Here is an 18804-nt window from a genome sequence, read left to right as displayed (position 1 = left end):
TGTAATCCCCACCACTGTACATTGTCTTCTTCAACGGGACTTTGCTGTACAACTAAATTTAGTAATACTACTGGAGTGGACCTTCACATGATAGGGTAGAACGACAAGATGCAAACAGTTGGACATGTCAACAGAAAATTTATTAACAACAGGAAATGTACAAATACTAAACCCTATTATCATAACACGTGACAAGAGTGTACACATCAAACCTGCCAATAACAATATCAAAGTTCAAACACTGAAAAACGCTACTTCAAACTTGTCTGGTCAATCTAAGAATACAGAGTGCAAACATAGCTTATTGCTATTGCTACGTAATGTTATCATAATGTGTAAGAACATAGAAATGATATCAAGTAAAAATACAACCACGTGGTTCAGTGACATGTCCACATCACCAAATGGGCTGAACAAGAGTGACATCGGCCACTCCATCCATCTTGCCCTTTACCATTCGTTTAGGAGGACACGCTTTATACTCGTCTTTCCCACGAATAGGACTAATAATATTGCGAGCTTCGGCTGCTGTTGGTCGTGTGGCAGGATTATCTCTCATCAAGTGTTTACATAAGGAACGGACGTCCAGCTGACGGATGAGTAAGACTTGATCCATTCTTTTTTGACGGTCTGGAGTAACAGCAGTGAACAGCTCACATAGGGTCACTCCCGTACTATACATATCCGTCTCCTTGCTTTTCGGTAGAGCTGGAGCGTCAAATCTCTCCGGTGCTGTGTATTCTGGACTGAGAAGGCCGGCTGATAGTGAAGCATCTTGAAAACGAGCGGCTCCTAGATCACCCAGTTTGGCTCTCATCGTTGCAGTTACCAGGATGTTCCTTGGACAGATGTCACCATGGAGAATCTCTGTGGGTTGCTATGACAACATAAGACCAGAAACAATCAAGAAAAGAACAAAATATCTACATTGATATCGTAGTTGTCTGAAGAGTTACTTGTAAGTCTGTGTTGATCCTTCCATAAGTGACAACTCTGTATAAATTAGGTTGTTTACGGTCCTATTCTTCACTTATGATGCTCATCGACTAAACAATCTATATATAATTGTGTGATAACTAACTGATTTATTCATCATTCCATGTAACTGTCAGCCTTAAAGCTTGCCTTCCTCCCCACTTGTTTGATTACCAGCATGTTTGTCTCTGTCTTCTCCTTGTCGATAAATATTATAATAGGCTAACATATTAAGCTCAAATAATCTGTCTTTCTGTCTGTCTGTATGTCTGTCTGTCCGTCTGTCTTTGCTAATCTGGCATTTGTATAATCACCTCAACTCTACTTACAATTTTGATAATTTACAAGTGATTGAGATGGCATCACCACATGGTTCAACCTCATTTTTCATTTACTGTTCTTACCATCGAGTGAATGTGATCCAATCCACACAAAGAATCATGTGCCATGTCAACTTTTTCTCGTACAGTGAGAGGTACAGCACCTCGTTGACATGCATCGATCACACTAGAAATGGAGCCGCTATGTAATTCCATGATAATCCACGCCTTCTTGACTTCTTTCTCCAGAGTGACACCACAAACAGCAGCAACGTTTGGATGATGTATCTTCCATGCTACAGACGCTTCTTGTTTCACAAGTTGAATGTATCGTTCAACATCAGCCAAATCATCATACAAACGCTTGACAGCAACAGGACAGCCACACCAATATCCAATACAAACAGCTAAATCACAATACAATTTCTTAATTTCTAGTTTATACAAGCAACCCTACACAGGAAAACACATGCAGGTCAGCTCTATGTGCAAATGTCCAGTAAATGCAGTTCAAGTCATGCTGAGCCGTGTGCTGACCTGTCCCAGCATTTATCGTTAAGCCAGCACAAGCCGGCCTTAGACTAATAGCCAGTTGTGTCGTGTAAATTCTATGAGTCTGGCCTAATAAGATGTGCATCTCACCTCCATAGGATCCACGTCCTAGTTCTGTGTCAGTCAATTGAATGTCACATGAAGGAATATTGAAAACTTGGTTTTCTCGTTCTTGCTTGTATCGTTCAATTGCAGCATCGGCATCTGAAAGCAGCTCTACAACGTTAGCCTTTCCTATTTGCTCTTCATTTAGTAATCGCACAAGATTTTCCTGATCGACGCTCATTTGCTCAATTTGTTGTCGAGCTTCATCAAGATCCTTCTGAACGCTGCGTTTGTCTTCTCGCTCTCGTTGTAATCGTCGTCGTAGATCTTCTTTCTCCCTTCTCTCTTCACCAACCGCATCTTCTTTCAGCAGTTGCTCGTCTCTCAGTGCCATCTGTAGATGTGTGATTTGCTGTCTCAAATCATCATTTTGTCGTCTCAAATCATCAATTTGCTTATCTCTTGCTAAACCGTCTTGTGTCAGTTGCTTTATCTGTTGAATCTGCTGTTGTACCAACTGCTGATCTACCGTTCTCACCGCTTCTGTTGGAGATCGTAGTATGGGTGTAGTGGTCTGTACAAATCAAAAGAAATTCTTACAATAACAAGATGAGTACAGCACACAATATACTAGCCAGTAAGTTACACTGTAAGATATCCCATTATATTACAAACATGGCACACCCACACGATCATGATAAATGCAGACTATTTTAGAATGTTAAAATGCATTGATAAAAACTCATAGCTGCACTGCTATCTCTCATGCCTCCTCCTGTATTTAGATAAACTACTAGCAGTCTGTCCATGCAAGGCTGTACAGAAAAACTGAGAAAGAAATTTGGTCCAACTTAATGAACGTTGAGATCAATACCGTACTTTGTCTTATGTCTTTGCACTTTCTCAAAGTGCTCATACGCGTATGGTCTCATCTCGATTCCAAATAAACCTCATCAACCCAAATCATTCTTTCTTCCTAACCACAAGTACCGTAGTATATCTTTCTGTTCAGAGACCATTACACTATCCCAATGTGTGTGTGTCGTCCTGCGTGCTAGAAGTTAGCTACAGCCCAGTGAACACCCACTAGCCAAAACAGTTCTATTGGATGCTTATTCTTCTGGTAATGTATACTATATATTCTAATTGATAAGTAGTAGTCTTGACTGCCTTTAGTATGCAAACCATAACTTAGTTTAAACACACACTAGACAACTAGCTACAGAAAAGAAAAATCCCTACAGAAATCAAACTAAAACCACTGATACTTAATTAATCAGCTGACCCTCATTCTTCCCGTCACTGGTGTGGAGGAATGACCAGCAGCTGCTACTGCTGTGGAGCTTGTACAACCTTTAAAAACAAAGCAAAAATAAATGGAGGATTAAGTAAATTTACTTTCAATAACTACATTTCTACATACTAAGTAATACTAAAATATTTATTGTAAACGACTATCTTACAATGTTTCAGAAAAACTGCTTCATGGAAATTAAGCATGGCCACGCAAAATTTCCCAAAATATCGAGTGCAGCTTCCAGAAAATTTAGCTTATGGTTAAGATATCATAGAGTTAGGATTAGAGTTAGGATTAGAGTTAGAGTTAGAGTTACAGTTAGGGTTAGAGTTAAGGCTTGTTCACAACATTGACGCTGACATGAATTCAGCTGAGTGTCAACATCAAAGACACCTTGACGCAGGCAGCATCCTTTGATGTTGACGCTGATGCTAATGCTGCAATAGGATTCATTTCTAGTCCAGCGTCAACATCCGCGTCAGCATCAATATTGTGAACCAGGCTTTAGGGTTAGAGTTAGTGCTTGATCTCCAAGACTGTGATTTGTAAAAAAATTGGAACGCCCATGCTTAATTTCCTGCCTTGTCCTATCTTCTGTGACAACAAAGTGAGTGAACTTTGACGGCTAATTACGTGATTACTAATAAACAATATGAGATAAAAATTTCAGTTGACATGTAATGAAGAACTCTAGTATATAAATGTGTAAGTAGCAGTGTTGTTGCTAATAATACAAACAGTTTATCAATGAGAGTCTCGAATTTTGAAATGACCCTCGTAAATAATGTCTATTGTATGACGTCATTGGTTAGTTTACATAGTAAACGTAGGTTAACGTCAGGAGTAGAAGATTACAGACATTAGCCAAACCTTTGTAATGTCAATAGCTAGCGGTTAAACTATGTATTAATACAAATGGCTGTGAGAACGTTGCATTGTTCGATTAGCATCATTCGGTTAGCATTGTCTAGCTGGTAGTTTTCTTGATATGAGTAAGGGCACTAGTCATTCAACCCGACGAGCATCATCCCTCACTCTTCCTCAAGAAATTGCTTTGCTTTCAGACGTGTCAATTCAATTGCTCCTAGAGCAATATCACCTTGTCTCCAATGGCTCCAGACTGGAACGGATCAAGCGACTGTCTGCTGCTCTCTTTCCTACTGACAGAGCCACTACAATAACTACAGAGCCAACAGCAGCTTTATCCACAGAAGTGACGACGGAAACACGCCTACCATGGCCACTCAAATCTACAGCACATCACTAGAGACTGTGATCCAGTCAGCAGTACAAGCATCAGTAGCTGCCATGTCTCAAGCTATTCGTCCCATGCTCACCCGTTCAAGATCCAGGTCAGGCTCTTCCTGCTACACCACAAGGGAGGGCCATACCCGAATGCGAAGTCGCAATTGTGGGAACCGGAACAACGACCGCAGCCGAAGCTCTCGCTTATCCTCAAGGTCTCGATCACAACACAAACGATGGCTTAGATCGACCAGTCACCGTTCCTGCACAAGATCAAAATCACGTTGTTCCAGCCCTCGCACATCTGTCGGCCACGCATGGACGGCAGCCGAATCTAGCAATCAACCGGCATCCTGGATGCTATCTAGGAGGACAAAGAGGAAGATACTAGCAGGTGAATATGTTGACTTTGACACCATACTTACTAAAGTAACGACTAACATAGTGGGGTCCCCATGGCAATGAAAGCCTCGGTATCCGGTGCAAAGCGCAGGCATGTCTGCAACATTAACTCGTGGCTTCAGGCTTGGTCTGCATACACGGCTACAGTCTTACTAGCGGATCTGGCGCAAGGTTACAAACTTATCGGCTACCAGTCTATGGTCGCACAAGCTAGCTCGCAATACCAAACCTCAGCCTGGCTGAAATACGATAGAGCCTTTCGCTATTTTGCCAGCAGGACCACGAGCGTAACATGGGACACGATCGACCATCACATGTGGCCTCAGTGCTTCACAGGTCATGCAGCAACCTCGATCACCTGCTATAAATGCAGCCAACCAGGTCACGTGGCAACAGACTGTGCACACACCGACCAGTCCTTTCGTCCCCCAGGCAAGCAACCACATCTTCCGGTAACATCTTCAATCCCTCTTCGGGCAAAACCAAAATCTGCCGTCTCTTCAATGCCGGTAGATGCAAGAACCAAGCCTCACCTAGCCTGTGCAAATACCGACATGAATGTTTCATCTGCCACGACGATCACCTTGAGGCCACGTGCTCCTGCAAGGGCACCAATAAACAAGCATAAACCAGACACTCCATCCACTTCAGCCTGAGCTTTTGCAATGTCACTAACACAATCACCATGATCGTACGTCCATTGAATCAATGCTTTGGTCACTACATCATAGTTTCAATCTTGGCTACACTGGTGCACCTTAGTTTAGTTTATCTTCCAACCTAAAGTCCGCACTCGAGCACAAGGTTATTGTTTAGCAAGGTAGGGCTCGAAAAATAGCTCATCCAGTCATCATTTGACGAGTTAAATATTACAGCCTACAACTAGCGTTATAGTCTAGGACAACTATAGCAGACCAAGGCCAGTTTGTAATGGCTTTCTCAGTATGCAGGCGGATAGCTGTACTGTACTGAAACATGTGCCGGTTGACGCTCGCATTGGGAAATTTGTCGTACCATGACATGTATGTGTAGTAAATTATTACGCCAACAAGACATGTTGACAAACTGGTCATATCCTGGATAATGAAACGGGAAGTGCAAGAACCATCTCAGGATTCCGACAGAGTACGGGCATGAAGTTTATGACCAGGGAGCAAGTGAGGAAGCAGAGGCAATGGTAAATCTTGTAGATCAAAATAGGGTAGATATGATTTTAGTAGCAAGAAAATGGACAACTTCCGCAATGTGATATGTGGAAGTCTGATTGAAACCCCGCCTTCTTTTGACAAAGAGAGGTGGTATGCGTTTACTCACTAATTCAATTAGCTATCACTATTGCCAAGATGTCTTAGCTCTGTCTAGTGTAACACGTCGTATCCATTGGCTCAGCGGTAATGTGTTGGATACGCTTGGTTGCATGCCATTGTGAAGTACGGAATACTGCGCTGTATGTTTGTACTAGACTCGTACCCAGTCCTCTCCTCACACGCGCTCCAAAATGGCAGTATACCACTAAACACCATTATTGATATCAACATGACGTCCTAGACTAAAAGGTTTGACGACCTAAAATTTTTGGATCTAACGACGACAACTAGTTGGACCAATTTCTCGAGCTCTGGAAGGACTCGATTTAGAAAGCAAATGCAGTCACATGACTGGCCTTACCCCTCTGCCAACTCTTCAGTGCTCTGGCGTAGGTGATGTTCCAAAGAAAAACGATAGCTAGAGACTGATCATGCACCTCTCCTCGCGGACTTAGTATTAACAACGGCATTAACCTGGAGGAGTACCACCTGTGGTACAAGACAATTGACGATGCCATTGCCTTCGTGAAACAGACTGGTCAGAGTTGCTGCATGGCGAAGATGGACTTTAAACATGCCTTTCGTTTGCGCTTACTCCGCCAAGAGGATTGGGACCTACTGGCAGTTTATTGGGACGGCCAATACTACGTCGACAAGTGCTTGCCCTTCGGTCTACGCTCATCACTACCACTATTTAATCAAGTAGCGGACGTGTTTGAATGGATCCTAGTAAACGAGTGCCACATTAATCGTGTTCTACACTACTTCAACGATTTCTTCTTTGTCAAACCTGACAACTCCACTTGCCGTGCATCCATGACACAGGTGAAGGACAAAGCCCATCAGCTGGGCATACTGATGAAGCCGAGCAAAGAAACAGGCCCGACTACAACCATAACTTTCCTAGGCATTGAACTTGACTCAGAGGCGCTGGTTGCAAGGTTACCTCCTGAAAATCTGAGGGATCTGATGGATGAAATTCCACAATGGCTATCATGCCATAAGGCGACCAAGTGTGACTTACATCCATAATCGGTAAGCTTAGTTTCGCATGCAAGGTCATTCCAGCCGGCCAAATTTTTCTACAAAGACTCATTGACCTGACAACCTCCGTTCGATTGAGTCATCATCATGTCTAGATTAACAGCGAAAACTAGGAAGGATTTCTAATGGTGGCACCGATTTCTCCCATCCTGAAATAAAGTCGCAATGATGTCGGATGTCCATCTCTCTGCCGCCGCAGACATGAAGCACAACACAGATGCATCCGGTTCACACGGTTTTGGCAAGTGACGTCGTAGCGTTTTGGTTTTGTCCTAGTCTGTTTGACGTGGGACAAGCATTGGTCTGGCAAGCGAGTTTTATTCCACTGTGACAATCAGAGCGTAATCGACTTATGGCAACACAGCCCATTCCACTGCCCCAATCTCATGGCACTCGTCCGTCGCTTGTTTTTTACGGCGGCAAACATTAACTATACTGTCGTTATTAGACATATACCTCCCACTCCTTGCCTTCCAATCACTATCAAGATCATGAGTCAAATAAAATCGGTGCTGCGAGAACATCTTGACCTATCAACCGACAACCATCAGATGTACTAGGCCGCCTTTACCGTGGCCTTCTTCGGCTTTCTTCGGTGCCCGGAATTTACGGCTCCGAGCCCCAGCAATTGTGACAAAGACCGAAAGCTATTACGCCCTCATCTCACAACCCATGACAACGGGTATCGGCTGCACATCAAAGCTTCTAAAACGAACCCGTTCTGCTTGGGCATCGACTTATTTTTTAGACAGACACACCATTCAGTCTGTGCAGTAAAGGCTTTAAAAATTACATGGCCTGTCCTAGAGCATCAGATCTACCACTATTTGCACATGCAGACGGGTCATATCTGTTGAATTTGATGGTCTCAAGTTGTACCCCAGCGCCCTGGTACACACGCAGTCTCCTGGCTCTCTTGGGGTAGCGTGCCATTTGGGGGAGGGGCCTTGTTCAGGTCAGTCTTGCCCCAACATTACGTACGAGTGTATCTCCACTCAGGTTGCAACGTCAACGCGACTAACAACTTCGGTGCAAGCCAGTTGTCTCATGTACGTCATTAAATGAAATAAATTCTGTGATGGTGTGTTGAGCCTCCAACGTCAACTCCACTGACCTCTTGGGCTCAAGCGGGTGTGACAGTCTCCAACGCCAGCTTGACTGACCTCTTGGGCTTGACTACATGGTGGTTCTAACGGGCTTTAATCCTCCAACATCACCCTGAGTGACCTCTTAGGTTCACACCACTTGTCGAAGCTCAGCGTATGACATGACAACTCTGGTTAACCCATTGTTCACAAATCCCTCACAGCCTGTAACTTTGCTCCATTGAAGCCCACACTGTCTAGTGTCTACGAGGTATCGCAACTAGCGGGCATGTTGCTTACAACATAGTAGTGTATTACAAGTGATGTTAATGTCTATTGTATGACATCATCAAATGTTTCTATTGTCTCACATACTTGGATGATCGTTGTCAGCAACTGCAGTTGTACTATCTGTGATGTTTGATGCTGAATTTCCAGCTGCAACAGAACTCTAACATCACACACAACCACTAATCAATACAAACAACCTATACTGTGTGACAATCAGCTCATACATTCTCATTCAATTCTTTCAAATAAGAAATAATACAAGAACGATTTTCTTTACTTGAACTACCATCTGAGTCCAACCTCTTTTCTGCAGCTTGTAATGGTGTTTGTCCTTCCTGTCCAATAATAGACAGTATTATTAGTGCAATAAAACATAACAATATCACACAAAACAAAGTACATATAATCAATAAATAGTTAACCAGCTTATTATCCAGTACATACACAATGCACAATCAGCATAGCAAGTGTGTGATAAAAGTGAATGTTAGAAAGACAATATGAATAAGACAAATGTCATGCAGTTGACTAAACATCTCTTTAGCTGTTGTGCCACACAGTTGTAGAGAAACTCATTCTAGTACTGCTCACACATTCATTAAGCAAACTGACGTTCACTGCTGTTTCAGTCATCATTCACAATCAACACGTAGCCATGTCATATGCTGTCGTGTGACTGACCAATGAGGATAATAATTCATTACTCTCCATGAATTCCAACATCATAATCATGACTTCACACAAAATCATTATCAATGTATGATTTCACTAAATACAGTCCCACCTTCATGCAGTCACACCACCAAATAACAAAATCATCACTTCACCATTATAATTTACAATACCACTCTACTACAATACAAACAATGTCCCTCAATGTCCTTATCTAATAATGTTTCTTATAACTAACTAGTTAACACCAGCAATGACAATGAGCATATGTGCTGCATTCCAATTGTCCATCCGTCCCTTGCTCCGTCCATCGTCCACAGAGATATTACTGTAACCCTAGAGCATGCGTGTCTCGAGTTAATGACTGCTCACATCTGTCATCTTTTATCATGCTTAACCCGATGCCCACAAGAACACCATGCTTTCAAGCGTTGCAACGTAATTTGGGTCGTATTGGGAGGGGTTCACAGTAGGGGATACGGTACTGTCAAACTCGAATGCTGTACACCGTTCAGAGCGCCGAACTACATTGAACCATACGATCATCATCATCAATAACATCACAGAAAACACCGTCTGGATTATTGGACACAAAACACATCCAAACTGGAGTGCTAGTTCTAAACCACCCGGAGCACAGGATTTCTTGAACCGCCTAAGGCACCAGGCTTCAAATCCAAGTAGAGCCCACCCAGACGGTAAGGCTGAACTCGCTTACGTAACCGTACCCCCACATTCCCTCCAGAGTTCAGCCTGCCACACCCAAATGCAACTCAAAGTAAGCAGACACCAAGCTAGAGTCCCATGGGCAGACGTGGCTGACGGTTACAAAGGGACTCCCCTGACTGTATCCGCTGAGGTGCGGACGTAGCATCGGTAGCAGTCGCTAGACCAGCAACCCAATGTCTGGATCAACCAAGGGGCATACCCGCAGCTGCAGTAGTTGTTGCTGCACCGATGCGGAAGCTATGACCCGTGTAGAGTGCCTCCTCGATGCCGATGCCCGCTGCATGTAACAGTAAACGCAGACAAGTGGTAAACGATCTGTGAGTTAAGCAGGCACCATCAGCACGTCGAAACAATGGCTCACCAAGAGTGCCTTCACGAATTGCCAGAAAACAGTGTAGAGCTCAAACTGCGCAGACAGAACACCCAGATGGATAAATGCAAACGGTGTGGCCCAGATGGAATGGGTCTGTCTTTATTTATCTGTTTGTTCTTCTTGCAACATTTCAGAATATCTTTAATTATTAGGCAGAGTTCACAATCACTGCTGTCACCATTTATAGATTAAGCTTCATCAAATGTGAGCTACATAGTCAACATTAGCAAGATATACTGTAAACAAACACAACAAATGTACACTTACATTGTTCACTGTTGACACATCAGCTCCTGATGATATCAACAACTTGACAATTGACAGATGAAAATCATGACAGAAATACCACGAGCAGCAAAGATGTAAAAGTGTTGATCCATCCTAAAACAAGCAGATGAAATGAGATACAAAAAACAGTAAACAACAAGAGATTATAGTAAGTAAGCTGCTCACAACACACGTGCATGTCAAATTCTGGCACATTGCCATTGCAACTTTGTCATCACTTAATCTTTCTTGACAACACGACACACAAATTAAAGTGTTTGCTCATGCATCTAATAATTATTAGTGTTTGAAGGTGGTTTCAGTTAGGGTTACTGATGATACTGACATGTACATTAAAGTACACAGATATTCCTTAAAGAAAGTCTACTTGAATCAGCATGCACAACAGGTTCATCACATAAACACACTAGTCCTTATAGCCCATTCACACGAGCACTTGTAACTGGGCAAATACAAGTCAGCATGGGTTGGCTAGCTCTGAAAGGTAGTGTGAACATGAGGCAATCTAAGCCGTGTTGAAATGGCCCTCCTCAAACAGCAATACCAGCACAGTTTGGCTCACCTTGGCTCCCCTTCACTGTGTGAACAGTAACCAAGCTGAACTGTAGTCTCACATAACCAGACCCTCTCCCCTTTGACTGTTGTAATGCTATCCAGAAATTTGCAGGCAGATTGTAGCCGATCCATGATCAAGAAAAGGTAGACCAAGTGTTTCAAACACACATGTGATCGTCCATAGCTTAGCAACAGACACACCCACTAAGTGAGCTGCATGGTTTGCTTTTCTGAACGCTGTGTGAACAAGGGAATGGCTCGACTCGGCTTGGAAGGAATTCTTGTGGAAATTAGATGACTGACAGCAAAATTAAGAGTGATGACTGCATGTTAGACTTTTAGGTAAAGACTTCTGACACTCATTCACATCATTTCTCAATTCGCAAAATACACACAAATACTATTGCATACAAATACACTCACATTGTCCTTGACATCCTTCTGACATCCTGCTGACAATAATTTCTCCACAATAGACAAAGAACCACAACCACAAGCAAAATGAAGAGCTGTCCATCCACCCTACCATTGATAAGAGACATCACATGTTATTATCAGTGAGTACATTATGAATACATGCATCTACAAGTATCAACACCAACTGACTATAAAAGTAGCACATCAACCTCACATACAACTCACCTCTGTCCTTAACAAAACACAATTCCACAATGTAACCTCAATACTCTAATCCTTTAACTGTTACACAAGCAAACACTCAAATTGGTAGCCACATACAACATTTTCTATGTGTAATTTAATATTCATCTAAAGTAAATCTAGTAAAATCAAGTCATCACTAAACCAGTTTTTGTCAAACTTGCTTTCAATACAGTAAGCATTTTCCATAGAACTTCATCCCACCCTCCTGTTCAGCATCAACAAACAAACAAACAAACAAACAAATACAGGTGCCCATGCAATGCAAATACTGTTACAGTAGACTATAATTAGCTACCAGCATAAAAGAAGGACACCACAATATAAGTGGTGGACTGATTCAGGAGAAGCTTACTCTAAAAAGGCTAAATTGACTTCCCAGTCTGTCCTTAAGTCATTATCTATGTTTGTACACCTGTATGTTTGTACACCTGTATGTTTGTAAGGGTGTGTCATGCTCAAAGCCAATCAGTAGTCGTTTTGGAACACAGAAAATAGGTAACATAACACTAGCTTGTCACTAGCTTGTCAGCTTGAATCACTCTTGGGAATTTCTTGAGCCAATCAGTGGTCCCTTGGGACACCAACAATAGGTGACATAACAATCCAACGCATTATGACAGAAAGGCTGAGATGTGGTATCCATAGCAATAAAGTTAATAAGGTTAAACTGTTGTGGAACTGAGAAGCGCAGAGTAAAGGTTGAGTAATAGTTGTAGGGGTCCGTTAATTTCTTACAAAAGAATCCAAAACAAACGAATTCATCATTCTTCAAGAAACCAAGCAAAAGTCCCATGGGATACCGCTGCCCATGACGAACATACGTCATATGCAATCTATTACTTCCCATGCAGCTACAGGAGACCTATGAGATCTATAGCTACAGCAAATTAACACACACACACACACACACACACACACACACACACACACACACACACACACACACACACACACACACACACACACACACACACACACACACACACACACACACACACACACACACACACACACACACACACACACACACACACACACACACACACACACACAATTACATGCACATACGCTCCTACCTCTGAAACGAGTAGAACACAGCTTATTTACTGTAGTTATTGTAATTGATGTAGGTGATGTTATATGCTGACCTTAACCCTAATGGGAGCTCACCAAGACACCAAATTTGGACAATACACTGTACAGTTGAGTTCCCGCTGTAGGCATCAGGGATTTGTGTTGTCGTTTTGCATTGACATGCACGCACTCCTACTGTTTTGTCTGCCATCACTGTACTATGATTATCTATCTATCTCACACAGGCATCCGGAAAGGAGGTGTTTGCAAGTGTGAAGTTGAAGGGCCAGCAACACATCTATAGCTTTGCTTCATTAATTTTCTATTTACGTTTATTAGGTTATCTAAGCCCTTCCTACAAAGAACCCCAAACGAGTCATAACTTGATATCTATGACTCTATTTTAATGTGTTATCCAGTTCACTACACTTGTAAATAAGGACCTCTCCACCTCAAAGTTGTAAAGTCAATATTACAATGACTTTTACTGTAAAAGTTAATTTAGTACAATAAGTGTCTCTACCAAACACTCAATTGGTATGCAAATATGAATGTGAATGACTTGTGACTACTAATGTGTGTTGGGCTCCACAATATTACTACTGGAAATTTCAAATATTTTTCTTTTTCTCTCTCACTCATCCACTAACACTTGTCTCTCTTCTATTCTCTCCAGTTAATTCTTACTGTTACAACACTTTCACCAATATTCTCTCTCGTTGCTTAATTGTTTTGTTGTAACCTACATGCATTGGCCTTATTGTTCTTTCTAATCAAACTTGCACACTTCACTCAATTACATCAACTAATAGACCAAGTAACAATTATACCAGCCGTACAATTCACAAAATAAAAACACAAATACTGTCACAAGCAAACACACTCACATTATTCCTTGCTTCTTTCTTACAACCTGCTGACAATAATTTCTCCACAACAGACAAATGACCATTCCAACAAGCATAATGTAGAGCTGTACATCCTTCCTACCATTGATAAGAGACATCACATGTTATTATCAGTGAGTACATTATGAATACATGCATCTACAAGTATCAACACCAACTGACTATAAAAATAGCACATCAACCTCACATACAACTCACCTCTGTCCTTCATTCAATTTAACCAAACACGATTCCTCACAATACAATGTAACCTCATTACACTAAACATTTGACATCACAACATGCAAACAAACAGACCAGCAACCATGTGAGTAGATAGTCTAACTGTCCACAATCACAAATCTGTCAATTAAGTGTGGTGGGCAACACTAGTGAGCAGGTGGGCAAACAGATTGCCATGCAAACTACATCATTAATCATATCAACTTTACTAAACAACAAATCTCATCTTTTCATTTAAAAATAACTCACTAACAACCCACTCTCACAATATTTTCTAATTTCAACAAAATATCAAAACTATCTATTCATTCTAACTGTGACTGTTAGCACCTTTCTCTAGCATATACATTCAACTGTTCAATCAGACAGGCACAAATACAATGAGCATCCATTAATATTTCTATTCATTTTAACCACAGGAAAGAGATGCCATTACCATTACTAACTAAACTCATTTATTTAAACACAACAAACTGCATTAAAATTTGCACTCTTACCCTTTTCTCATGATAGTTTATGTTTGCTTGATGTTGTAGCAGCAAGTCTACCATCTCAATCAATGAATTAGCACATGCTACTTGCAACGCTGATGGAATGCCATACACACGGCGATACCATCTCTACGAAATACACAATTGGCTACTTTAGTCAACGAAGTTTGTCCAGGGTAGGTCACGTGACATGTGTAAAGGGCGTGGCCATATTAGAACGACAACGACAGCAAAGCAACGACGTAGGAGCGCATGAGACGAAACGATTCATTCACTAATACCGGTAGAGAGAAAATGAGGCGGCACTTCCAACCAACGCCACCTCAACATCGTAAATGATCGTCACTTTCTCATACATTTCCTCATTTACCAACGTCCAACCCAATCTCTCTAGTCTACAAACTAGATCTGTAAATTTACACATCAATCAATTCTTACCTTCACTTCTCCCACTACGTTTACATCTGCTCCTTTCTTGAGAGCCGCCGATGCTTTATTTACATTGTTTGCATACACGGCATAAAAAAGAGCTCTGCTGGAAGCCCTTCTATCCATATTGTGAACACTGCGTAAAACCTTCGTCCACTAATATACGCGCATGCGCAAATAAATTTAAGTAAATTAATTCACTTAGTCCGTTTATTAATTAATGGGCATCAACTTACTAAATAGGACATTCTATTCTCATAACCATAAAGTTTTTGCATTGGTATCACTCTCCTGCTAGAATGAAATAAATAATAGAGAAAATGAATTGTAACATGTGTGTGTATTATTTGCACAAATAAATAAATTACATTGACATAAATAGAAATAAAATTTTGATTATTTTCAATGTTCATTGAGTGGTCAGCTATTTAATTAATATTTGACATCAACATTCAATAAACATTTATTTCAATTATTTTGTATCCATAATGCACACGAGTCATTATTTGTTGTCAAGAAGCATCAATGTGTGTCATTCTTATGTTACAACACATGAGGTACATTTGCTTACTAAAATTTATTATTTTGTTACTCTTGTCTTGCAATACACTTCTGTTTCTGTCTGCTTGTCTGTTGATTTATTATTCTATTTATACCATGATTCTGTCTGTGTTGTACGTATTAACATGTTCTAGGTTCCGTCAATTCTCTGTTTCTCTTATGATGCTTGCAAGACAAGATTGTGTTGATTGCTGAGGCAGCACAGTGTGATCAAGATGATTGTACATTCCTCTCCAAATCCTAACAAGACATCTTGACATACAACACATACACACACACACACACACACACACACACACACACACACACACACACACACACACACACACACACACACACACACACACACACACACACAGCTGCACTCACTTTATTCTCTGTGGGCTAGTGTCTGGATGAAGCATCATTTCAGTGTATTTCGTCATTGGCCGATACGTGAGATTCAAATACTGACTCGCATGCTCCCATACAAATCCCACAATGAATACGCTTGACTACTAAATCTACACAAACCTGTCATAATGCAAGGCTCTACTTACTCCACACTAATTCACTTTACTTACTCTAGCTCTTTTCGTTCTCGTTCGCAGTTGCCAAGAAATGTTCCAAACTGACATGATCTGGCATGCTCGTGGAGATGAATGGAAAGCGTCTCATTAAACTGGAAAGTACATGGAAATTGGCACTGGACCTGCCACATGACTTCAAGAAATTGAAGGAAAACGGGAGAAATCTCTTTGCTGTCACCATCTAAATGGCCACACCTAAACAAAAGAATGACAATCATAGACAAAATAGAAGCAGTCTTACTTAGATGTGTGTGTGCGTGCGTGTGTGTGTGTGTGTGTGTGTGTGTGTGTGTGTGTGTGTGTGTGTGTGTGTGTGTGTGTGTGTGTGTGTGTGTGTGTGTGTGTGTGTGTGTGTGTGTGTTGTTCACCTTTCAGTAAACTTGTTGGACAATGGCAGCCTCTCTTTACAGATCAGAACTTGAAATCCGTGAAATGTGCGATAATAGGATCAATCAACAACGAGGCAACAGAAAACATCTGAGCCATCTGCAGCGAACCAACATAAACCGTCCCTGCTCAGCAAGAGCCTAAAGAAAAGACAAACAAACAAACACACTTCAAAATCTTTGTACACATAAACATAAACACAACACACACACACACACACACACACACACACACACACACACACACACACAAACACACACACACACACACACACACACACACACACACACAAACACACACAACACACACACACACACACACACACACACACACACACACACACACACACACACACACACGCACGCACGCACGCATACACACACGGACATACGTGCACATGCACACACACACACACACACACACACACACACACACACACACACACACACACACACACACACACACACACACACACACACACACAAACACACACGTGCACACACGTTTGCTCCTACCGTACTTTCCCTCTTCTCTATAAATGGCTGATCTAGAAAAGCATCTCCCAATGTCGTCTTGCCTGCATTTTCTTCACCAAGCATGTCAATGTTCCCTCGCATTATTGGCAACTTCTATTTCACAGCAACTTCATAATCAGCCTTAACAACGGGATCCAGACGATCAATAGCACTTGCAAATACACAGCGATGAAGAAACTGATCTAAAATACTGACTGCATAACAGCTACAACGTTACTACACAACGACCACAAAATACATACTGATACATCTATTGCAAGGATAACATCACAAATGTATGCAAACATTCTATTCCAGATCTTTTCTACAAAACCTTTACTAAAATACTAACAATTATGTCAGAATTCCAGCAGTGACAAAATCTTCCATCTAAATTAAGTCACAGTACTCACTATGGTATTTTAACTGTATAGACGTATCACCCTCTACTCATTTGATGACATCAGTAAAAATTGTAAAATCACAAAATGAAAAACCACAACAGATGAGATGGACGATCGACTTTCTGTAAGCAGTAATGGTAATATATGACAAGCCACCAAATAACGCGCACTTGATATTGAACAGCCAGCAGATTGAATATTAACAATCAGCCAGATCACTAGCCGCTTGTCACATAGACAAGACTGTATGATTGAAAATGAAATCACTGGCAGTGCATTAAGATATTAAGCTGAAACAGCTAATACAATGTCGATCAGCACAAGTAAATAGTTTATATACAATCACTACGCGTCATGGCACTTTATATATATAATAACTGAAAGTACTGGACATAATGTATTTGACCATGCAAATGAGCATATAGACACGGCATGCAACTGGTCAACATGCTACTCGGTTTATAACACCAAGAATACTCCAGTGCCATTCCAAACTCTATTTCATTTATTCTAACAATTGAATGACTGACAACTTTATGTATGAATCAAACCATTAGGATCACTGTTTGCTTCAGATTTTTTGGTACATAGACAGCTGCAAACCCACCAGCAGCTCCAGCTTCTGACCCAGAAACATACGAGTGTTCTCTCAATTCCTTCCACAGCAATATCATGAGCAGACTCCATCACAGATTTCAATATTTCATTTGGAGCCATACTGGTACCCTGATAGCCAACAAGCCAGCTGCTCCACTAGAGAACGTCTGCACATTAATCTCACTTCTCCCACCTTGCAAATTACGGATGTCAGACACAGCACTGGCCCATGGGTCTCTCCCTATCAAGAAAACTATCACGAGCTGCCAGACTGATCAAAACGGTTCGTCTGCTCCGTCGTCTTCATATAAGTGCTTGGATTATCCAACTGTTCTGCGTGTGTGTGAGTGTCTGGAGAGTTGTAAATAATGCTGCTATTCTAAACCAACAGGGTTAGGGTTATGAAAACCCTTCAAAACCCTAAAATAAGTTTTGTGGGATTTGAAAAGGGTTTTGAAACCCCACCAGGATAATTGTATTACTAATTCTACAGAGTTTTAGAAGGGTTTTCTTCTATAACCCCAAGAAACCCCATGAAAACCCACCAAGGTTTTCTGTCGGATTCCCTGTGTGTGTGTGTGTGTGTGTGTGTGTGTGTGTGTGTGTGTGTGTGTGTGTGTGTGTGTGTGGTGTGTGTGTGTGTGTGTGTGTGTGTGTGTGTGTGTGTGTGTGTGTGTGTGTGTGTGTGTGTGTGTGTGTGTGTGTGTGTGTGTGTGTGTGTGTGTGTGTGTGTGTGTGTGTGTGTGTGTGTGTGTGTAAGAGCCACACCCTGCTTGTATGCATGGCCACACCAGTTTTCCAATA

At 41.5% G+C, this 18804-nt stretch overlaps 1 protein-coding gene and 1 long non-coding RNA gene across 4 annotated transcripts; both read right to left on the bottom strand.

Moving 5' to 3' along the window:
• Positions 1 to 124: 124 nt before the first annotated feature.
• On the bottom strand, positions 125 to 15108 carry LOC134183552 (ankyrin repeat domain-containing protein 17-like). 3 transcript variants are annotated; one of them, XM_062651130.1, is made up of 11 exons: positions 14977 to 15108; positions 14545 to 14667; positions 13805 to 13903; positions 11604 to 11702; positions 10605 to 10718; positions 8788 to 8898; positions 8648 to 8723; positions 3178 to 3245; positions 1938 to 2466; positions 1380 to 1702; positions 125 to 877 (listed from the first exon to the last, which is right to left on the bottom strand). In XM_062651130.1, exons 1-11 carry the CDS (start codon positions 15091 to 15093, stop codon positions 398 to 400), a joined length of 2139 nt encoding a protein of 712 aa, XP_062507114.1. In that variant the 5' UTR covers positions 15094 to 15108; the 3' UTR covers positions 125 to 397. The 3 variants fall into 3 exon arrangements, with proteins under 3 accessions (XP_062507114.1, XP_062507116.1, XP_062507115.1); XM_062651132.1 differs by having other exon boundaries at positions 740 to 1055; XM_062651131.1 differs by having other exon boundaries at positions 740 to 1046.
• A 255-nt stretch (positions 15109 to 15363) lies between these two features.
• On the bottom strand, positions 15364 to 17463 carry LOC134183661 (uncharacterized). Its single transcript, XR_009970530.1, has 5 exons — positions 17000 to 17463; positions 16466 to 16624; positions 16092 to 16292; positions 15898 to 16031; positions 15364 to 15768 (listed from the first exon to the last, which is right to left on the bottom strand). It is a non-coding gene; the product is annotated as an uncharacterized LOC134183661 (long non-coding RNA).
• Between the last annotated feature and the right edge of the window lie 1341 nt (positions 17464 to 18804).

The sequence above is a fragment of the Corticium candelabrum genome, chromosome 8, assembly GCF_963422355.1.
Source record: "Corticium candelabrum chromosome 8, ooCorCand1.1, whole genome shotgun sequence".
NCBI lineage: Eukaryota > Metazoa > Porifera > Homoscleromorpha > Homosclerophorida > Plakinidae > Corticium > Corticium candelabrum.
The sequence above is the reverse complement of the archived record's forward strand: the minus strand, read 5'-3'. Positions and strand labels throughout refer to the sequence as shown.

Bases quoted from the DNA above. Each gene is read 5' to 3' on its own strand.
- LOC134183552 (XM_062651130.1), bottom strand. From the start codon at position 15,093: ATGGATAGAAGGGCTTCCAGCAGAGCTCTTTTTTATGCCGTGTATGCA. The intron at 14,668-14,976 runs GTAAGAATTGAT...TGTATTTCGTAG, and splicing joins ACGTAGTGGGAGAAGTGAAG to AGATGGTATCGCCGTGTGTA. The intron at 8,724-8,787 runs GTATGAGCTGAT...GTGTGATGTTAG, and splicing joins TGAAAGAATTGAATGAGAAT to AGTTCTGTTGCAGCTGGAAA.